This window comes from Puntigrus tetrazona, chromosome 3 (genome assembly GCF_018831695.1).
Source record: "Puntigrus tetrazona isolate hp1 chromosome 3, ASM1883169v1, whole genome shotgun sequence".
Classification (NCBI taxonomy): Eukaryota; Metazoa; Chordata; class Actinopteri; order Cypriniformes; family Cyprinidae; genus Puntigrus; species Puntigrus tetrazona.
The window spans coordinates 26,812,180-26,836,551 of record NC_056701.1 but is presented as its reverse complement, the minus strand read 5'-3'; the positions used below and the strand labels follow the sequence as shown (position 1 = coordinate 26,836,551).

General features: G+C 39.6%; 1 protein-coding gene and 1 long non-coding RNA gene across 2 annotated transcripts; both read right to left on the bottom strand.

Moving 5' to 3' along the window:
* Positions 1-791: 791 nt before the first annotated feature.
* On the bottom strand, positions 792-23,575 carry si:ch73-366l1.5 (FILIA-N KH-like domain-containing protein). The gene is given in 6 exon segments (XM_043235572.1): positions 792-1,429; positions 9,380-9,497; positions 11,297-11,449; positions 11,451-11,997; positions 21,243-21,395; positions 22,906-23,575. Coding segments are annotated over 6 exon segments (1,371 nt in total). The 5' UTR covers positions 23,191-23,575; the 3' UTR covers positions 792-1,314.
* On the bottom strand, positions 1,883-6,666 carry LOC122341893. The gene is made up of 2 exons (XR_006250497.1): positions 3,813-6,666; positions 1,883-2,864 (listed from the first exon to the last, which is right to left on the bottom strand). It is a non-coding gene; the product is annotated as an uncharacterized LOC122341893 (long non-coding RNA).
* Positions 23,576-24,372: the final 797 nt, after the last annotated feature.

The window sequence follows — 24,372 nt, the reverse complement described above, 5'->3', positions numbered from 1 at the left end:
ATTTTCTTCCCCGTTTGGAGCCTCGTCGACCGCAAATAGAAAAAAAACTATTTAGCAAAAGAACACAATTTTTGCGGTATTGTTTTCCAGTGGGGGGCAGATGTAGGCTGCTCATAAAAATTTCAAACACACCGTTAAGTTAGTCAGCCATTTCCCTGCCGGTGATACAGGACTAGGCGGTCCTCGCGCTCAACGCAACAAACGTTTAAATCGTCCGCTAACGGTTCAGGCGGCACATGTGTCCCGAGGAGTGGGGCGTGTTCCCATACCAGTCCCCTTTAAGTCACGCTCGGCATCAATAAGCCTACATTTTTCTATTTATGTCCACTTTCCAGCAAACTTTTAAACGTCGGCAAAATAACGTTGTCGTTTCAATAAGACGTGCAGGCTAGCCGGTCAGAGCTAGCTTCCACGCGCTAAATATTAGGCTTCTTCAGGAAAAAAAAAAGTTTTATTTGATGAAATAGGCTACTTTTAAAGCTGAAGGTTTTATTTCTGCTTCGTTTGAATGTGAAACTATTCCTTAACGAATACAGTTCTCTTAAAAACTCTCTAAAAAGCATTTAGCCAATGTTTCCCTCACATCGTTTTTGAACAATTTTACACCATCAATAACAAAGGGATGACAATCACCTCCTAAATGTCCCAATCCACATTTAACCTGGTCTAGCCTATGTCTGGGCCTGTCCCTCTCTCTCTCTTTCTCTATAAATATATAGCCGCATATGAAAAAGAAAGGTTAGTATGCTTAAGAGTAGGCTACAAGACAGTTTCAATAACACGAGAAAGTGTAACAGGAAATACAAATCCTATTTTAATAGATTTTTCTTGAAGTAAATAGAAACAAAGAAGAGTAATAACAATCTACATAGAAAACGCAGCAGTAAAATATGAATATTGCCATTTAAATTCTATACAGTAGAATAGAATTCAAAGTTTATGAAGCATTAATTCGTATCAACGCCAAAAGAAATGCAAGAACACTGATGCAGACTATTTACATTTGCCATTCTCACACTATATATATATATATATATATAAAAAGAAAACTAGAAAATCTGTAAGAAGTTCAGCTGATATGGTCAAGAGAGCACTACAGTATCTGTGTATCACACCGTGATCGCGTGGAGAGCGTTTCAACTAACATTTGAGGGTTGAACTTCAACCTCTCTCCGAATCGCAAGCATTAAATCCTGCCTAGAGTTACTTCTACAGAGAGCTGGGGCGTCTGTGACCCCGAACTTAACAGCATAGGTACAGTATAGTGAATTTAAACGGTGCTAGAGGTGTTAACACTGTCTGTGCGTGGTCCGACTAAAGAGAGTAAAGTTTGAGCTGTTCCTCCACGTCTCCCTCCGTCATCTCTCCAAACGTGTCCTGATTCTCTCGGAGGAGTTTGAAGATGGCGGCCAGCTGCTCCTGCTGTACCCTAGAGCACAAACACAACGGCATAAAGAGAAATCACACAAAGGCTTCAGTTCAGGAAGGGATTAAAGAGATTTCTTTAAAATTGTTGGTTACCGAACAGTTTGTGGTAGTCGTTGACTTCTGTAATATTATACTATGGCTGAGCGCCCTAGTCAATGGTTACCAAACACACACACACACACAAAAAAAGAAGACTTTTTGAATTTAGTAAATTTAAGGTAAGCGGTTGCAAAGTCAATTGTTAAACGCATTTAGTTCACCAACTTTCAACATTTTGTCTTTATTTAAATCTAGTTTGTTTTCTAACGTTCAAAATGCTCTGTTGTGTTTAACAGATATAAAAAAAAAAAAACCAAAACCCTCTCAAACTTAAGTTTGGAGCAAGGTGAAGATGTGTAAAGGACAATTTTCATTGCACTTCTTTTTTTGCGCTAGTAGAAATAATGCCACAATGGTCATTCTTTAAATTCGGCTCTTTATTGATATTACAAAAGCCATAGGGTGAATCTCGCGAAACCTGATCAAAGTCACATTTCACTGCAAAATCAAAATGATTTCCTCTTTTCAACAGCGCAGGAAAAACAACGTGGCGGCTAACCAAAAATTAAATGTGTCATGACTTACTACAGTAAAATATAACTTTTGCAATGCGAACAAATCAAAATAGTCCTAAATTAGTCTGTATTTATGCGTATTACACGTTTTCACCCATTCTCTTCTGATTCTGGTATGAAATGTCACTGATGAGATTCACCTTTAACATAACATCCAAAAACAATAACAACAACAACAACAAAATCCACACGGGTTCTACATTTCGTCATGTACGTGTCTGGCTCTGCAGTGCAAGCATTTTTCCCATCAGCCTGTGATGGTCAAAGCCGTGCGTTTCCACAAGAGGGCGCGATGGGCTTTCAGGAGAGCGGGGTGGGCGGAACGTGACACTGAAAGCTGATTGGCCGACTCGAGAACACGTGACGCTCAACGAAGGCGCAAGATTATTTAATGTCACGAGAAACCCCAATTTCGTATTTAAATCTAAGACAGAAGAATAACGCAAACCACTGGTTCCCTCCCTTTCCTTCGCAAAAGTGTTTCTGAATCGTACGATAAATGAACCAAGTAAACTATAGCATCACAGTGTTTTAACAGGCTTTTCGTAGTCTAAAGGGCCACAGTTTATGAATCTAGCTGTACCTATACAGTGTATATAGCTGTACCCAAGTGTAAAAGGAAAAAGAAAGAAAAAGAAAAAGCATAATCTTGTGTTCTTTGGCGTTTTGCTTTAAGAAGTTATTCACAGGCTTGAAAACAAGAAAGAAAAAAAAAAAGAAAAGAATAAAAGCACAAAAGAAGTCACTCCTCAAAAGGTCCTCAAGGTTCATTATAGGGAGCATTTCCCCCCACTTTCTCCAGCCTCTGCTTACTCAGCATCTCTGAAAAATAAGAACAAGATTATTCAGTATCATAACACACAGTCCCTCCAGAGAAACATTAACCACACACACACACACACACAAATAAACACTTATCTCATTAGAAACTCTACATTAAAAGACACTGGAGGTAAATATATATATATATATATATATATATATATATATATATATATATATATATATATATATATATATATATATATGTTTAAATTACGTGAAAAGTTTTTATAATTTTGTAAGTGTAGCATTTTATATTTATTCATTCATTACACAATATAATACACAATTTTGTCTTCAGAATATGGACAGAAACACACAGCTGTAATATAAAGTGCTGCTAAAATGAAAAATTAGGCATCATTTTTCCGTTGGCAGTTTTCCCTTTAAAGATATCCGTTATCATTTAAATGCGGAAGCAGATAAGCATTTTCGTGCGTTTTAACAGCGATTTGGAGAAATTACTTGCTCACCAACGGATGCCTACCAGCGAACGGGTGCCGTCAGAACCAGCGCTCAGAGCGGATAAAACCACCACGATAATCCACACGACTCCTGTCTACCAATTACCTTCTTGTGAAGTAAAAAGCTTTGCAAGTAACAAATCCATCACTAAAGGCATTTTAACATTAAACGGACGCTTCTGGCCAAAATATCAGTCCATAATCCCCAACAACACCGAACTGTCTTTCTCGTAAATGGTGCTCGATTAATCCATATTTCTCTCCTTCACACGAGACGACTTCTTCGTCTACCGTGATGTTTTTCTTTTTTGTCAGCTGTCTGGACTCTCGCGCCGACGGCACCCATTCACCGCAGAGCAATCCGAGTGATCCATTGATAAATTTCCTCAAATCTGTTCAGATGATCCCGGAGGCGAGCATGTATCGTTATCATTCACTCCAAGATGAATATATGGATTAGTGGAACGGATGAAGTGGCACTCACCGTTAACAGCTCTGGTGTTTTGCCGTTATTGGTTAAGTTAGTCATGCAGCGGTTAAACCGAAGCCCAGCAGCAGACTCGTGGAGACATTCAGGAAAGATGCTTGTGGTCAGGTTAGTAAAGTGCCCCGCCAAACACATTCGTTTCCATGCAATCACATTGAGCAGATCAGACGGCAATTTCAACTGATTTGAGGCATGCGCTACCGTGACTTGAAAATGTTCAAGGTGACATCAGGAGGATTTCATTTTCTTTGATGTTTTGAGATAAAGGAGCTCGGCAGACGCTGGAAAACTATGGGCCGCACGCGTGCGACCACGTGACCCGCCTGTACGCGTCAACGACGCCCGCTTTATTTCAAAGGACCAGAGAGAGGTGTACTGATCAGGCCCCGTTTACGTTAGTGCGTTTTCCTTTTAAAACGCGTTACTTTTGCTACGGTTCCGTCCGATCCTTTTCAGGTAGCGTTTCAGTGTAAACGGAGCAAAACGGAGACTTTCGTGAACGCGGTCGCGCTGCGTCTCCTTGACGACCGTGTAAACAACAACACCACCGCGCGCGCCGCTGTATCCATAGATATGCCCGTTTAGATTCCTTGTTCGTAATAAATATTAATGGATCTATATATAGGTATCTATATTTAGGAATGGTCGTGCGACATGGTTTTAGGTTGTGTCGCGTAAACAGGTCGTTTCTGAAACGCCAGCGCGAACGAGGTTTTTATACGACCTAACGTTACAAGTGAACCGTATGGTATACAATTAATAAAAATTTAAAAAATCCACGAAGAGTCTTTAATATCCGTGGAAAGTTTTTTTTTTTTTTTTTTTTTTAATTTTTACATTTTAAAAATGTTTTCACGCTAATTAATAAAAATGGTTTGTTGGAGACCGGTTCAGTGAAAGGTAAGGAAACGCTGTTTTTGGAAGCATATTTTTATCCTTTAATATGTTGTAGAGTTGAAACCTTTTTCAAAAAAAAAAAAAAAAAAAAAAAAGCAACGATAGGCGTACAGGAAGTCTAAAACCAGAAAACACGACTGAACATATCTTCCCAATGATATTCCATGCTACTTCAATATAAATTTAGTTGCGTAATATTTCGGTCTAAATACTGTTATTCATCTAAAGTACAGTCAGTCTCTTCTAAATATACATCTTTCAGTGGGACAGTCAATTATTACTACAACAAAGCATTGGATAATGCATGCATTACTTGATCATGCCATAAACTCTCTACATCCTGACCCAAAAGTGGGCTTTATAATACCGCACTACAGTATTGTCCCGAGATGAACGGGCCATATATGATTTAGAAATGAACCGTTTCACAATACCTTGAAACTCAATTTCCGAATATGAATTCAAGTTGCCAAACCGGAAAGAGAACTAGACTTCAAATTCAAAGGATGTAGAGTTTAAAATTTACGAAGGTCGTTATTATGGTGCCGTTATTGCCCACAAACTTATGCTTATTTATTTTTCTTCCCTTCCAAATAATAAAATAATGAGAATAAATGTATAAAGTTTTAGATTTGACAGTATTGTGCTCAGACGATCTTTCCTGTAGCTCCAAAGGTTGTGGGTTCGATTCTGGAGGAAAGCATAACCTGATAAAACGTATGATCTGAATGGAAGAGAGAAGTATCTGCCGAATGCATAACCGAGCTTATATTATACATATCAGGGAATAAACGGGCATAAAAGGAGTCACAGATCGATTCTTAAAACATGAATTTTGTCTCATCCTGATATGTACAATTCATTTTATTGACACTATCTTTTTTTTTTTTTTTTAATTCGATTTGAATGCATACGAGTTGCAAAAAGTATTCGGACGCCAAACCACATCCAAAAATATCTGAAAAGTCATTGCAGAAAATATATGGTCGCGTGCAAACGGGGGCTTTTTCAACTAAATTCTCTTCAGCTAAAATTTGACGACCATAAACTGCCGCGATACCAAAAAACAGACATTCAGACATTTTTAATAGATGATACGTCCAAATGCGCTCCTATAAAATAAAGCCATACGTTATTTGGATCATATTTTACTCCGAATATTCGAAGTGGCATCATGTGTTCTCCATCTGCTTGCAAACGTAATTACGCATCAAAACGACTATTAATATTATTCTATAAACCTATAACGCATTGGAAAGCACGTAACTCGCTCACTATGTGCTCAGTGACCTGTATCTGTGAGCGTCTCCCTAGCTTTCTTCTGTAATGTGTGACTACAATGAATCCCTAGAGCTCTGGGGGCCTTTTAGACAGATGCAGAACACATGTGGCCACTCGGCTTTGCGCACGCGGGCCGTAATGAGAGCAAGCGGGAGGAGATCGAGAGTTGAAGAAGTTGACGCTACTGGACTTGTCCACGGGTCCAGGACGTTTTAACCCACAATGTGCAGAAGACACGGTGATCTAAAACGCTATGAAAACGGCTGGATCGCGGTGTTAACGGGGCAGGTCACCCAAAAACGTTCATTCTGTCATTTTTCACTCACTCTCACTGATTTACTGCCTTTTAATCGTGGAGCACAAAAAAACAGATGTTTGGTAGAATGTCCAAGCCTCTCGTTTCCACGTAAGGTGTCTTTCGTACAGCTTATGAAGCTTCGAAAGAACACCAAACGCTATAAACGCGAGCCCATAAACAAATAAAAATCAATAAATGCTTAAAGTGACGCATCAATAAATGGTGACGTTATGAAGAAACAGACAAATCATTTAATATCATCTTTACAAGTAATAAAAACAAAAAAACAAAATTGTGATTGCGAGCAAGTGTTGCGTTACAAAAATAAATGGACTGTTTGCGAATAAACAAACGACTTCATGAATATGCATCAATATTGACTAAATGAAATAAATTGGGAAGCTAAAAGTGACTTTATAAATAAATAATATATATAAAAAAAAAAAAAAATATATATATATATATATATATATATATATATATATATATATATATATATATATATATATATATATATATATATATATATATATATATATAAAGGCACAGTGTGAGCCTGGCTTAAAATATATTCTGATTTACAAATAATTTTAAATTGCTAAATAAATAGTGACTTAAATTCATCTTTTACAAATCAAAGTTTGCCGATAATACATAAATAGACTTTATAAATAAATTCATTATTTTATTTACTATTTATAGTCACAATTTAAATACAAATAAATAAATAATTACTTTATAAAGAAAAAGAAGTGAATAGTCTTTAAATAATAATATTATAACAAAAATAAATTGTGACTGTTTACAAATCAAACAACTTTACAAAAAATAAATGCATAAATATTGACTTTATAAATAATTAAATTGTTACTAAATAGTGACTAAAAACAAATCAAGCAAATAGTGATTTATAAATAAAGTTACATTACAAAAATAAAGGTTTAAATAGAATAATTGATTATTGAATAAAATCAATAAATCAATAAATAAACTAAATATTTTTTATTTACATTAAAAAAACTAATAAAATGTAATAAAATATAAATAAATTGTGAAATTACAAATAAATAAAATAGTTACATTACGATCAGATGGGTTTGAAACAACAGGGCGAGTACATGACAGAATTTTATTTCTGGGTGAGCTGTAACTCCGCATGTCGGGACAAGAATCGTCTCCGAGTAAGGAAAGTGAGAGGAAGGGAAGATATTCACGTTACACCCTGTGGGGGAGGCCGAGGGGTGAGACTGTGGGGGTGTCAGGGGTCAAACTGAAGTAAATGATACCTTACCAGTGCTCTGACACAGGCATACTGCCTGCTGTTGTTTAAAGAGCTGTAAAGTCATTTGTGAACTCTATCCTGCAACGATAAAGGGCAGGAGCAGAGGACATTATGTACAGACCAGTACTGTAGGGTGCTGACTACTGAGTCAACTTGATAGCTACACACAGTGACTTCTGCAAATGGGAGAAACTGTAGAAATCATCTCAAATCACTGACTGCAGCTGTAGAAACCAGACAGCGTGCGTGCATATATATATATATATATATATATATATATATATATATATATATATATATATATATATATATATATATTTTTTTTTTTTAACGTGTTTTGAAGTTGCTTTTTAAGATCCTTGCAGCGTTTCTGTGTCTGAGGACTTTTTAGTTGAGTTGCTGTCCGTGGAGGTTCAGAAAGCTCTCAGATTTCATCTAAAAATATCTTAATTTGAAGAATTTCAGGGTTTGGAATGACATGAGGGGGTCATTTATGGCATATACTATATATCAATATTGAAAAACGTTGAGCTGACTAATCACAATTATGATTTTTGTGTGATTCTTTGATAAATTTTAAAATGTAAAAAAATTTAATAATAAAACTTTTGTATCATTTGAAGCGTCTTTACTGTCACTCTTTACTTGGTTGATTTAATGCATCCATGCTGAATAAAAGTATTAAAAGTAAATGATTAAAAATACAATTTAGTGTAGTTTCAAAAGAACAAATATTACACCATCAGCTTCTTCTCAAGCTCTTACTCTTATACATAAACCTATTCTACTTCAACCCTGTCTACTAATACTCTAATGAGAGCTGATTGACATGCACTTACAAAAAAAAAAAAAAAATTTTTTTGCATACAGACAACAATGTTGTCAAAAGCTTTCCCAGTCACGCAAATCTGTGCAAAATGACTAAAACGCCATATTTATGCCAGGCCACTAGTTGTAATAAAACACCACGTCTGCGCACATATGCTTTTCTATAGACTAAAGACATGATATGCACGACTTCAAATATGAGTTTTTGTAATTTAGACAACCATCCACCTATTTTTATGCGCATTTTGGGAAGCTTGCAATTTATGGCATGCACAAGTTTTTACGTACAGTGCATTTACTTTTTCTTCGAGCCAAGTTAATCATGAAGTGTCAATTTTGTCCTCCTCAACAATATTACAATTTTGCGCGCAGGTTTAACTCGCAACTTCTGGATGCACGCTAATGAGCAGTAGTTTTAAAACGCTTTCAAACGCCCCTACGATAAATGAAGCGGCCAAATTGCACCTAATGAAGTGTTACGTCTTTTAGTTCAGAGCCCCCGTCGCTCGATCTACACGTTTTATCAAGGAAACCACACCCAGCAAAGTGCGCCTGAACCTCCAGTCAAACCTTGAGCCCCCGCGAGACCCCCCCCCTGGCAGTCTGCTACAGATACGATCAGCTCCTTATCCAAACACCCCACAGTGTGTTTGCTGGAGAGGGTGGAGGAGGGCTCTGAGCTACGCCGCTACTAAAAGGACCAAGACTACGAGGAGGAGGAACAACAAATCTACAGACATTCCCCAAACTACAGCATGGGTAACTTCTGCAGCTAAACAGCTCCCCCGTCAAACTGTAGAGTCACTAAAAAGCATCATTCAGCATAGGGGAGGCGTCACACACGAACACACTACACACGCTTGAAATGCAGTTCAATTCAAGCATTTCTACAGACGCGTGTAAAAAGGTAGATTTCACTGTGCGTGTTATTCGGAGATGCTTCGGTGGACGGACCCGAGAGAGCAGGAAAATACTGACCTCTGCTCCTCTTCCATCTCCTCCTTGGTCATTCTCTTCTCAAACTTGGTGGTCCTCTTATTACCGGGAGCGACTGCCGGGGTCTCGACCTCATCTGTCAGTGAAGCAGCTGCAGCATCTGAAAGACATCAGATTTAAGTGGTTTAAAGGTTTACCTGACGACAAGTCTTTTACGCTACCATAAAAAGATTTCGCTTCCAAATAAACGTTGGGGGTTTTATATTTTTCGAAGAATCCTTTAAAATCTTTTAAAACTTTAAACAACGATAATCAAATGAAGCCTTTTGGGGAAAAAAGTTTTAGGATTTTTTAAAAATGTCTTTACATTGTTTAGAGCATTAAAAATAATAAATATTCATCCATAACTCATGCTATGTTCTCAGTTGAAGACATTGGGACTCAATGTCTTGGTGTATCTATAAACTAAATTGAATCTTTTTTTGGGCAACACGTACTGAAAATAAGTGCAATAATTGACAAGATTCTCATAATGATATGTAATACTTTATAGAATACTAAAATATCCATATTCATTGGATAGGTTTTTCAAAATGCATAATAAACATGCTTTTAGAGGACATGAAACCAACATCCCGTCTCGTAACAGAAAGTCATATTTTGATTTCAACCCCCACAATTACAAAATATTACCGTATTTCCATCACTCAATTAATTTCAGACATTTCTGAAGACCAAAGAGAGGGAGTGGTCCTGATAAACATCCAATCGTGTGGCGTCTCTGAAAAGCCCAGAATGTGCCCTTTACGGTTCACCCAGACTTAAAACTGTGACATGTAGAGTCTCAGAGAAATTCACTAAAATATCACGTCCTCATACGAGGCCGCGGGGTCTTAAGAGGATAGAGGACCTCACTTGATCCGTGTTCGACCAGTATGAAGGTGTCTCTATTGTCCCGACGGATCAGACAACAACACAGGAAGGATAGAAAATCTTCTGTGACACTGCGCCCTGTTCCTAACCCAGATTATCATCCTACCAGGTCTAATCCACTTGCAGGCCTGTCAAGTCATTGGCACCGGCAGCTAGGAAGCCTTTATATTAAATCAAGGATAAAGGCTGTCCTGCGCACGCTGTTGGGGGCTGAAACCTATTTCACACGCTCCATATCTGCATTAGGTGCTGTTGAAACTAGCTCTGATGCCGTTATAACCCACAAACTGACATGCTTTTGCACTTTTGTAAATGAGGGTTGTATCTAAGCACGCCCACTGATGTCTGGATGTAAACGCAGCAGAATCTGTAACCTAGAGGCCAATGTACCGCTGGGAGAACAAAGGAAGTGTGTGACCGGGACCCAGTTACACACTGGCGTCAGTTTACAGCCGCAGAGCACAAAGCTCCAGTGTGCTTGAGTGGGTCGCCCTGTGAGTGTTTATCTCCGCCAGCACTCACGGCCCTGCTCTCAAAACACTCGCTCTTATGGAGCATAATGAAACCTGCTGCTCAAGAGAGCCACAGGCAGATATGAAGCAGAAGAAAATGAGAGATTGAAGACAGAACCCAAGACACAAACAAACCACCTCTGTGCATGAGAAAAATATAAATTACCCCATAAATATAAATTACTTACCCCCCACCCCAAAAAATACTATTAATAATAATAATAATAAATGGCACATAATTCCATTTATTACACACATTACATTAAAAACAACAAAATAAATAAATGTGTGTGTCTTTGTTACAGTGTAACTATACATTAAAATTAATTAACTACATATTTACTATAGCTTTTTGCATTAGGGCTTGGTTTACCATTTACTATCACTAATTACTAGTTGGACACAAAGTAAAGTGTTACTTAAAATAAAATAACAAAAGAAATAAAAGTGTGCTTGTACCTACAATGACAGGACTGTAATAGTACTACGCACTTTTAAACTGATGCTTTCATACCATTATTCTCTAGGACCTCTGGAAGAGATTGGACTGCTGGTGAGGTCTCAGGGATGGGCACAGGTGCTGGTTCAGGTGCTGGTTCAGAGGCCGGTGCGGGGGCCGGTTCAGAGGCCGGTGCGGGGGCCGGTTCAGAGGCCGGTGCGGGGGCCGGTTCAGAGGCGGGGGCGGGGCCGGTTCAGAGGCTGGGGCGGGGGCCGGTTCAGAAGCTGGTTCAGGGGTGGGCTCTGAAACTGGTTCAGGGGTGGGCTCTGAAACTGGTTCAGGGGTGGGCTCTGAAACTGGTTCAGGGTGGGCTCTGAAACTGGTTCAGGGGTGGGCTCTGAAACTGGTTCAGGGGTGGGCTCAGATGCTGGCTCAGGGGTGGGTTCAGATGCTGGCTCAGGGGTGGGTTCAGATGCTGGCTCAGGGGTGGGCACCTCCTTCACTGGTTCAGGCACTGGTTCTTGTTTTGGGACAGACTCCTTTACTGGTTCAGGCACAGGTTCTGGTTCTGGGACAGACTCTTTCACTGGTTCAGGCACTGGTTCTGGGACAGACTCCTTCACAGGTTCAACCACTGGCTCTTCTACTGGTGTGGCCACTGGTTCTGGTGAGGGTACAGGTTCTTGCTCTGGTTCTGGTTCTGGCACAGGGACGGGTTCTTCTACAAATGCAGATGCTGCAACTTCTTTGAGTACAGGCTCAGGCTCTGGAGCTGCCTATAGAGACAAAAAAGGTGGAGGCTTAGATTAAATGCAGCTGATAATGCTGTAAATATAAGGCGTGTTGAATTCAACTTCATAAAGGACGTTAAGGTGGCTCAGGTGTGGAGGGTGGTGTGATGATTCAATAATCTTGAATTTATCTTCTTATCCAATGTTTCATTCATTACTCAATTCAGTAGTCTTACTTTTAATGGAAGACTTGTTTATGTTGAACATCAGAAATAATATAAATGAAAAAAAAAGCCATTACAAAAACCCAGGACAAAAATGTAATCCAAAAGAAATCAAGGCCCAAGTTCATTTTGAATGTAGACGTGCGGTTTATACGGTCTGTACAGTATAAAACCCATTACGCCTATGGAGAGTCCCCATAAAAGATGGAAACACAATGTGCGTGTGTGTGTCTATATATTTATTTATTAAACCACACACACACACACACACACAAAGTATGAAAATTTATATTTTTCAATTAATAACTTATAGCTTTAATGTGCTGCTTTTAGTTCTTTTAGTACACTTTTTATAAATTTAATTTTACCCAAAAGAAACCAAACCAAAAACCCCATTCGTGCATTGCATAGAGAACACTTCACAACTCGGCACTAAATTCAAACATTGATCTCAGCAGTCAGCAGCACATTCAGCAGAGCTTCGTTCCCATGTGGCTGGTGCAGAGTGTCTGCGTGACAGCTGTCATCTGCAGTCTGTCATCCTTCCTCTCCTGCCTAAACACACACCTGTCCATGACAAGAGGACAAAGCTCCTACTTCTGACTAACCCTCGTCCAACCCCACTTCACTTCTTAACTCAGCCGCTTACATGCCCTCCAGAAGCCTTGGAGAAACAGGTGCACGAGCCAGTGGTTTCTGGGCATTCGTGATGGTTAGGGACTGGAGGCTTGTACAAAGAACAGCGTCATAGATTTTAGATTCAATCCGAGTGAGTGCTGGAAATATCAGTTTATTAATCCTATTAGTAGCCAGACAGAATCTGCAGGGTGGAAATGAGCAGAATAATTTTGAATTTATAACCATTACTAATTCCCCATGCTACCACACTCGATGACATGGCCTCAATCGAACCGCAGCACCACCTTACACTATACAAGAGCAATTCAATCCAGTCTCCACCTTGGAGTCTGTCGGGATTAAGGTTATCCAGAGAGGTTAAATTTAGGATTAACTGTAGATTTGTGCCATTATTAGATTAGGTGACACAGAACGCCAACAAGCCGGTGAAAGAGACTGACGATAAGAATAACAGCAATACTAACAGAAAACCCACTATATATAAGGGTTTCGAGACAAGGTTTCTAAGACTGTAGATACATCTCGGGTCCTGAGCGCTTTTGTCCGTTTAATTAGCCACGTGTCAAGACAGCTGCTACCAGAATAGCAACTCTATTCCCTCTCTGAAACCAAACTTTATCGCTTCAAGAACGCTGGCATCCGCTGACCACCAGCAGATGGTGCATTCCATCTCACACAAACACACAATTTATGTGTGTGAGTGACTGAAGTAACCTTCAAATCCCACTCACAAACTGCTGAAAGAAACTCTGCTCCTGGATTCCAGAGTTGGGAAAGGAGTCAAATGCGAACTGGCCAGTAATTAAACTTCATCAGTGGTACTTGCACATGCACACATTTTTTAGTGTTGCTTACAGTGAGACAATAGAACTATAATCCATTAAAGCCAGTGTATTGGTAATTTTTTGGCCATAGGGAAACAATAATAATACAGACTCTTCCACCATATTATATTGCTCATTAAACTAATAGTACACCGTTTATGGTCGACAAGCAATGTAGAAACTTGGCGCATTAAATGGAACATTCCAGATTCAAGTTAAGCTCTAGAGTGAACATTAAAGACATGCTGTTGATTGCCACAGAAAACAAGTTTAACTCACACTTCAGTTTGAAGGGAATGAGAGGTATTCAAGGCACTGCAATGTACTTTATATGGGCAAAAGTACCTTACTATTACATATACTAAAGTTTCAAAAAAAAGGGAAATTCTGGAAATTGTCCACCCCTTTGCAACCCTCACGGCAACACATTCGTCCCCCTAAATACACTGCCCCCCCCTTTGCAGCTATAACAGCTTCCATTCTTCGGTGGCTTTCCACTAAATGCTGGGGTGTTTGGGTGGTTTTGCCCATTTATCCAGTAGAGCATTTGTGAGGTCAGTAACTGATGTTGGACAAGAAGGCCTGGCTCCCTTCCAGCTCATCCCAAATGTGTTTGATGGGGTTGAGGTAAGGTCTTAATGGACCTTGCTTGGTGCATTGGGGCAATGCTGCACTGAAACAAACAAGGTTCCCAAATGGTTCCCTCAAAGTTAGAAGCATTGTCCGAAATGACATGCTGAAGTATTAAAGGCTTACTCCACTTCAAAATGAAAATGTTGTCATTAAATCACATGGCCCCGTTGCGTTCTGAACCCGTAAAAAAAAAGCTTTGTTCATCCTTAAGACAATTTGAGACATTTTGGATGAAAATATTTGGAGGTTTGTGACTGCCTAGTAAATTGTCAAGGTGCAGAGAAGTATGAAAGACATCTTCAGAATACTCCATCTGCCATCAGTGATTCAGCCGTAATATTACGAAGCTACGAGAATACTTTACTTAAAAATTTGGTACCATATCACACACTAACAATGAAGCAATAGTTCACTTACAAGCCATGCAAAACTTTTAAAATTTGGCAGGTAATTAGAACGTAGTAATTTTGACACTTTGGAATTCGATTCCATTTAATAACATGCTTCAAGCTACAACTCTCTATTTGACTACATGAAATCAACTGTTCATGTTTTTTTAATCCAAAAAAGAGGCACCTAATGTCACGCAAGCTCTCCGTCCCGAGACATAAACACATCAAAGGCGGTGAGGGAATTAGGGCAGCTTGAAACGGATTCTTCCTCGCGGTGAAGACTGCCAACAGTCCATTAGTCCTGATGCTCTTAGAAAGCGTGAACAACCTGTGAGGATGTCAGGCAGCATACGATGCCATCTCAGGCTTAGCTGTCATCTCAGATCCTCTCTCGGTGGATGATGGGAAATCTATATTTGATGCCACCACATATGGAGGTCAGGGTGAGAATACATGTGACGCTAAATTTGACGGATCACCTAAGACAAACAGATCCTGAGAGGATTTACAGAGGCTTCATGCTTTTTACTTGTCCATGGAGTCACATATATGTAATAAGTGTCAATGTACACTGTCAAATATATATTAAAATGCATAGGTCTGACAGACACAGAAACATAAATTGTGCCTTATTTGATTCACGTAATGACCTTATTTAGCCTACATGTTCCTCTGTATTTTAGCAAGACAATACTAAAGATGTATTATAATAATTTTAAATGGTTTAAGATCTTATTTGAGGCAGTGAGCCAAAGCATCTCGTCTGGAATAAGCTCTCATTGTTTCACTCATTAACGTTCACACTGAATGAATTCAACACAAACCCTTCAGCTCTTCTTTGAATTCTGACAAAAAGGCCATTGTGTCACAAGGCCAAAGGCGTCATGTACAGTCAGTGTCTGCCTACTAGCATAACTAGCATACTGCACCGCACCATTGTTTAGTTAAGAGACATCGCCACTTGTGACTGAAAGGGCTTGTGACCGTAGATGAGTTTCTAAACCTTAATGACTACTGCCTTCGAAAGGCCGCGACACCAAAACAACATCAAAGAACTAGTGGCGACAAAAGCAGACTGTGTTTATCGCTTCGCATTGCCAGCATCTGGGCCAAAAAGTTGCGCTTGAAAACACAGCAATGACTACAGCCAACTAGCACGTCCATTCTGTGCCTATACATGAGAGGAAATAACCCCCCCATAATTTCAAAAAACAAGGCTTTAACACAACATAAAATTTAAAAGCAAGGTTCAACGTATTGAGTATTCATGAACCAGAGTTTAACATGACTTTAACCGGGTCAGTCTTATAGTGAAATGTTTCTAACCTTACATTTATTTGTATTTTAAGGATGTTTAGAATATGCTTTCATGAAAACATTTGTAATGGGTTAGTAAAAGGCGTTTATACTCATGTTTGGGCTAAGTTCGTTTTTTGCCTTTATACCGTCTTGAGAGGTTAAGGTTAGGAGAGTTTAAAACAGTGAATCAATCTGCGAAGCCACAGGTACGATGGATTCAAAGTTTGGAAAAGATTTTCTACCCTATCTACTGGTTTGTAAAATGTCTTTATTCATGTTGTCTGTGAGTTCATACTGCATTTATACTGTTTTGGTCAGCGTGATCTCAAAATGCTTTGAAACTGGATCATTTTGCAAAACGATTGAGTTGATTCATAGTTTCCAAAACTTTGTACCTACCATCACTTATTTATACTCTGCTTATCTTTACTCCTCATGGGATTGTACTTCCTGCCAATGATACATGACATTCATTATTATATTGTTAGTCTGGAACACAGTACAAGCATGAATATGATGCCTTAAAATGCTTGGTTGCTTATTTTATCAAATTATTAAATGTGAATAGCACCAAATATAACACAACACCTACTCTAGACTGTACCCCTCAAACGAAACTGTGCTAATAAAGCTCAAAAATGCCCTCTATTTTCCCATAATTCAAGCACGTATACATGGTATGCTGCAACCTGTGTTGTTAAAAGCGCTATATAAATAAAAATGATTGATGATATAAAAACATTAACAACCCAAACAACCGGTCATAATCTTAGCATACTAGTTACAGTTAAACTCAAACCTAGAGGAAATCAATCATGCCCATGTTTGCATAGATCACTGAAAAAGGAAGTTAACAGTAACAGGCCAAAATTCCAAGCCAGCAAAGTCAGAGGAAAGCCTGACCAATCAGCAGGCAGACGGACGGATTCCACAGCAGACTGCTGTTAGGAGCCTGACTGGCGTGGAGACAGAAACAAAGTGCTGAGGAATGTTCTCGAGCGTTCACCACGTTTCAGATGCTCATGGTCCGCATATTCATAGCTGACGTCTTCGGTTTTGAATTAACCCTGCAGCTCAGCCACTCATTCACATAGCATTTCCACCAGAAATAACAGAAACAGGCTTTGCTTTGGAGGACTTTTTTTTCCCCTTGCTGGTGTTGAATTCTTGTTGGCGGCACCTCAGAGCAGATTGGTACGGCTCTCCTCTTTGAGGTTTTCCCTCTGCATACGCATTGCCATGTAAGGAAGGTAAAACACTCCGAACAAAAGGAAACTTGAGGAGCTGAGAGTCGGAATTGTGGGAAAAAGAGAGCGAACAGGAACTGGGAAGAAAGATAAACCGACAAAACTGACGCAACTAACAATTATCCAACCCCTAAAGCAAGTGTGATTTAGGTCATAGCTTCACTTTGGATACTGTTCTGCTGTATTCAAAGTAATTGACATTTTTGGACAAATTCCTTCTTAATTCCTTTAACTGATCCACATACTTAAAAAAGGAGAGACTAGAACACACTGGCTTTGAATTACTGTACCATCCAAAAGCAGAATAAATAGATAAAAATATAAATGGATAATTTACAACGTCATCAAGAAACCAATTAGGAACCTATACCTGCAGTTGATCCATAAGGCCCTGCCCAAAGAATGTTGAAGCCCTTCGTTCTAGATATTATCTCAAGTCTTCAGGGAGACAGAAGGAGGTCTGAAAGTGCCAAAGGAGGAATTATGGCAGGTCAACATGTCTAAAGGTCACAGAGCCAAAGATCATGGGGGGGGACTAGAGGATTTACAGAGTTTAAAGTCAACATGAAACGACATGCTCAACCCATTTTACTACCCAATGTAAGCAAAAGTAAGAAAGAAACAAATGAGAAAAAGAGTTTGGTACCAGGTTATTGTGTATAAAAAACAACAACAGCCATGTCACCCTGTATTTCAAGACTGGTTGCCCACTGAAGCAAAGCAGGGCAGTACCTGGATGGGAGACTTCCTGTGAAAACTAGGTTGCTGTTGGTAGAGGTGTTAGAAAGGCCAGCAGGGGGTCGTTAAAAATCCCATGACATTCATCGTAAAGAGTAGGGGTGTAACCACGGTATCCTCGCCAACTGGCCCTTATTAATCATGGCCTCCCAATTATCCCCATCCACTAAATTGGCTCCATTTCTCTCTCCTCTCCACTGTTGGTGTGTGGTGAGCGACTGGCACCGTCAGATGATCCAGGGGAGTGCTGTGCACTGGTGGTGGTTCAGGAGAGACCCCCCCATGTGATTAAGTGCTTTGGGTATGTAAATGCTTCACTTATTCAAAAGTAGCCTATTTAGACAGGAAGACATGTTCATAACTGTTTTTACATGTTGGTTAAAGGGGTTTACTGGCCAAAAATAGCTCCAATTTAGTGGAGCAGTTATGAAGTATTGGTCTTTTAAATACTTTCCAACATTTCAGAAATAAATATCTATGCAAATTACATTGAAGTACAACGTTATCTAAAAAGAAACACTTAAACACTGAATTTTGAACTGATTTCTTCTCGTACATGCAGAGATGTCAGGTGGCAATTAAGTTACGACATGTAACTTAAGTAACAAACACAGAGTTTATTTCTTGCCTAGAAACCAATCAACACGTAGGTCTCAACCTTGCCCCTTGAGATCTTTCTTCCTGCAGAGTTCAGTTTCACCTCTAACCAAACACACCTGATCCAGCTAATCAAGGCCTCAGTTCTTATCTGTGCATATATCCACCTTTTTCTTGACGTAAAAATGGGACATTTGTAAATTCTATGGGCATAGCTTCCGGTCTCACCTGCGTCCAGGTATTTTTAGCTGTACAAAACAGTTCGTTTTGAGGCTTGATATTGACAATTGGTGTGTGTCTTATGTTAATTTAATGTATCATCTTAAATGCAAACATGCTGGTTCAGTACAGTTTTACCGTTTTCTGCATATTGTTATTCTAGCATGTAATGAACCGGAAGCCTCACCCATAGGCTTACTTCCGCGTTTAAGAAAAAGGTAGATACTGCTTTAAAGATTAATACATCAAGTTGTGTCATCCATTTCCAAGTACTTATTTCACATCAAGTATGTACTTAAAATGTGCAGTAAATGTATGCAAATTGGGTCTCCCTCAAGCTCTTGGGATTCATTCGAAATTTATGGCCTGGTGTGTTTGATTAGAGCTGAAAATAAAACTCAGCAGGAACCTAGAAGCAGGTTATGTAAATATGCTTTATAGTCTCAATAAATGAGTAATATATCATCAATATATTCCAAGCTTCTGCGTGGAAGACATTCACCGCAAAATATGATCTGCAGTGGAAGCAAACCATTCACTGTGACTTGAATTTCTTTATTTCCCATGCTGGACTACTATCCTGCCCCTAAATGTATAAAGAGAAGCGTAATTGTTCGCTTACAAACAAACAGCCCCTTGTCGTTTTTGGTGGGTGGTTCTCAGCCAGAATAAGCTGCAATGCAGACCAGATTTCATGCAGTTAGTCTCAAGTACTATGGGAGATTATACAAAATTCGGCCTTGGCTCTATCTGTAATTTTATCACTCCCATGGTTATTTAGTCAGGCTAGTGGAGGCAGAAAAAGCAATGTTACATAACACTGTAATGGATAGCAGAGGGTCTCCAGCAGTACTGAATGGACAGGATTGGAGCTGAAGGTGTGACTCCAGTTCTAATATTTCTTGTGTGTGGAACTTCACAGCTATCAAAAAGGAATATACACTCTTAAAATAGGTTTCCTGAAAGGGGGGTTGGGGGGTGGTTTACAGCCACACCATAGAGAGGAACCATTCCGAGTTTTACAAAAAAAACCATTCAGTGAGCAATTCTTAAAAGAAACATGCTTTTGTAGATCGAAGAAAAATCTAAAAAATTTTCTTCTACTATAAAAGAACCTTTGGTAGAATGGAAAGGTTCTATGGATGTTAAAATGTTCTTAAATGGAACCCTAGATGTTTATAAAGAACCTTTTTTATAAGTGTGTTAAAGGCAAGCTGGTGTTAAAGGGTTACTCCACCCCAAAATAAACATTTTGTCATTAATCACATGTTGTTCCGAACCCACGGAAGCCCATAAACCCATAGAAGCTTGGTTCAACTTCAGAACTCAATTTAAGATATTTTGATGATGAAAACCGGGAGGCTTCTGTCAAGGTCCAAAAAAGTATGAAAGACATCTTCAGAACAGTCCATCTGCCATCGGTGGTTCAATCTCAATGCTCTGGAGCAACGAGATTTTTTTTTTTTCTTTGTGTACAAAAAGTAACAACTTTTTTCAAAAATCGTCTCTATAGCGCCATTTTGGAGAGTTGCTTTCTATGTGGATTACACTTTGATTTGAACAAAAACTGCTGGCTGAAACGGCTGAAGCAGAATAGCGCATGCAGACACAAAGAATACATTTTGTAAAACACACTTTTTACATTTTCTTTACGAACAAAAAGTATTCTCGTAGCTTCATAACATTATGATTGAACCACTGACGGCAGAAGGACACAGCCGATGTCTTTCACAGTTTTCTGGACCTTGATGTTGTTCATTACTCAGCAGTCAATGGGATAGTCACAAGCCTCCCAGTTTTCATCCTAAATAAGGATGAACTAAGCTTTTTTAATGGGTTTGGAACGACATGTGAGTAAGCGATTAATGACAAAATTACCCTTTAAGGCAAGTACACACTACATGATTTTCAATGGTGTCAGATCGCTTTGGTCAAAGTTGCTAAGTTTGACACGCTGCATGCCAGATGGACGACTGTGAGGGTCGTCACACATAACACACTATTTCACTACAAAGAATCCAGTCAACGCCTCGTTTGCGCGACGAAAAGTGATAAAGCGAATAACAAAATCATGTGCATTTCTGGTTTGAGACTGGAAACTGGACAAAGAGACATGTACACACATAATTTGAATTCTAAAGGTGTCTTACCGGTGCCATCAAGTTATATAAATTATAATACACCAATCTTGAGCTACCAGCTGCAGGTGGTACGAATGAAAAGCCACATGAAACATAATGGAGCTTTCCAAATAATCTAATATAGATAGCGCACATGGTCAAAGACGAAACGCATAAAGCCACTCAAAACCATCATGACACTGCAATAATCCAATAAAAATTAAAAAAAAGAATAAGACAACGTAACATGGAACATCCTAATGTAATAAAAATAGGAAAGAACAAAACTAATTATACAAAAAGCATAAAATAAGAAAAGGTATTCGCACTGTAAAGTACATCATATCACGCATCTTACCTGGACAGGGGTTTCTTGCACAGGGATGACGACGTCAGGTTCGACTGCAGGCTGCTCCTCTACGACGCCAACTTCCTCAATCACAGGCGCGACTGCGGCAGGCTCTTCCTTTTCTGGCTCAACAGCTATCTCCTCCTCAGCCTTTACCTCTGCCTCTTCGAGCAAAGAGAATGAAGCTCAGAAAAAGCAAGGATACGCACAGCGTTGCCGATGTGGTGAAACGGGAAACGCCAAAAAAGAAGAATTTTCTGATACAAGAATAGTCCGATATCAATCGGAATTTGGTCATATTCTGGTTACGGGCTGTAACTGTATGAACAAACCAAAACGAGATCATGTAAACGTTACCATTTGTCTTACGCGAGAATTCTGGGCCCATTTACGATATCCATAAGCAAACTTTAATTTAGACATATGCATGGCTAAGGGCAATTTTGGGTAATATTACATACAGAAAAGTGGAAAGAGTCAAGCTACTGATAAAATACATTGCTGGAGCGTGGAGGACACGCACACAGGAATATTCCAGTATCTTTGGGTTAAACGTTTGCTTTCCAAAATTAAACCTGGATATGCCAAGTACTCCACTGGAAAAAGAAATAATGTTGTTAGAATAATGGCGTGTTACGTCAGACCGGAGCTCTAAAGCTCGTTTTAGCACCTCAGAAGATCACGCGCTCACTAGTGTCACACACACCTGTGCTCAAGACTCCTTGAGCTCTCAACAGCAGCATGTTATACAATATAGACTTTTATATATAGTGGATATACGTTTGAAGCCATATATAGAAGGACGCCGGAGTTTGTCACGTCCGAAGCTCTGGGTTCTGCTGTGGCGAGCACATTCTAAGACAGGACCCAACGCGTTCTCATATGAAAGGTCAAAAACCCCGCTGAACACCACGAACACTGGCGTGATGCTTAAAACGGGCTGTGCAGAGAAACCAAGATGGCCGTCTCCTCAACGTTTTATGATTCCATGTTGCCAAATTGACAAATGGCTAATTTGTCAAGCGGTTACTTTGTTTCTGAAATGTTTATTAGTTTAGGACAAGTGTGAAGCACTGCGTTTGTTGATAGATTGAAAAAAAAAAAAAAAAAAAAAAAAAAAAAAAAAAAAAAAAAAGTGTTTGAGGAAAAAATAACCATTGGTTCCCATCTGGACAATCTACATTCGCCTGTCTACAAACAAACAGAATAAAACATCCAAACGTGCAACAACGAGGGCTCTTGAAAGACTTTTCAGAAATCTTGTATTGCTGGAAACCGTTTGGCAATCAGCTGTGAACCCTTGACAAACCCTGGCCAGCGTTCAAGTGCTGCCACTTCTTCCCTAAACGAATTACACGGGCTGCCCCAATTTAAGCTTGGGTTTACCAAAACTGCTCATAAATGGCGGTTGTTGGTTTTTTCGAACGTGCAGCTGGTTTTAAAGTTTGCGCAATTTATTTGCTGGGGTTTTTTTTCCCCTCTCCCTTGCCATAAGCGAGCGATAATTGAAAGAAATACCATCCAGGAAAAGTTCACGCGGGACGTGCCCGTATGAGCCCAAAATAGCCAGAAGCGAACGGTTCCGGATCGGACGCGCGTTTTTAAAAGCTGAACGGTTTTGAAACTCGCCAGACCTTTTTACAAACGCGTGAACGGCCGGGACGCATCTTACCTGTACAGGTGTTTGTTGCACGGGGGTGACTTCGGCTTCTACGACGGGGGCGACGGGAACGGGCTCTTCCCTTTTCTTTTCGACTATCACCTCCTTCTGCGCCGGAGCCGGTTGCTCTGTTCTGGGCTGGTGGTACTCGGTTACCCGCTCTGAACGCTCCTCGTGCCGTGTCTGCTTCTGTTCTTTCTTTGGCGCAGGTTTCTTCGACAGGAACGCCGACGCAACTATAATGGCAATAATCGTAAAGAAAAGCGCGGACAAAATAACGGGCGCGTCTATAGCCATGACTGCCTGCTGATGTGGAGGTTATTCAGATGGAAGTGTAAATCTGAAAGCACCCTGTAAGACGCGAATTAGTGACCGCCAGCTCAGCCCGTCCCGTCCCGTTAGAGCGCTTCTGAGCGAGCGGTCCCAAAGCCCATGTGCTAGAGACGCTCTCCGAAATGGCCGCGTCTCAATCCGAGTCAGCTGCCTACGCAGACAGCGACTCAAGGCTGCGCACTAGAACGCGCCTGCGACTTCCAAAGACGAACGGTCCGGCGTTCTGAACGCTTACAATAACTGAAACGCATTTGTAACTGGTCGGACAAAACTATCTACTTTAATACAAGCTCGAGCGCACGATTTAATAGATAGGTAGGTTCCCAGCGCAGCTATTAAAGAGTCTGGCGCTCAGAAAGGCTAGTTAGGTGGATTGTTGGGTTTTGAGACACAGCCGATGACTGTCAACGCAGCGTCACTCGCCACGAGACGGCCCACCTCGTTAAAGGAGCAGACGCCCAAAAAATAGGGGGAAAAAAAGTTTTGAAAGAGAGCATATTTTGTTGCGATGAACTCTAAAAGGTCACTACACACATGAAAAATACTATAGTAATTTATAGTAAATTATATGGTGTTTTTGAACCATACTATAATGTAAAAAAAAAGAATTACTCATACTACTAAGGGTATATTATACTATAATACACTGAGGTTTACTGTAGTAAAAACTAAAGTTTATTAGTGCACTGTACTAGCCTTTAAAGTGTTGTAAACACTGTAATGCGCTACACTATATATGGTTTAAAAACACTATCATATCTTCTATAAAATAAGTTTTATCACGCGAGGTACTTAATAGGCTACTAGTGTAAGTTTTAACAGACTGCGTACAGTAACTTGTTATAGGCTTATATTATTGATGCAGTATGGTTAATGGGTGTAGCAGCTTATATTAGATAAACTTTAAACTTCTAAAACATGACCTTTTACAACCCAGGAGACCTTTTTATTATAAAGCAGGCTCGCTGATTCCCCAAAAATGCCATAGTATCTCATTCAATTGTTGAGATCAACTACACTTTTCTACACTTAAAATACACAAGCATCCTAAAAGTTCTCTTATAATTAAATAAATAAATTATTTTACTTCTAGACGGTCATGGTGGATGGTTCTGGGATAAGATGGCCTATTCTGCTGGTATTTGG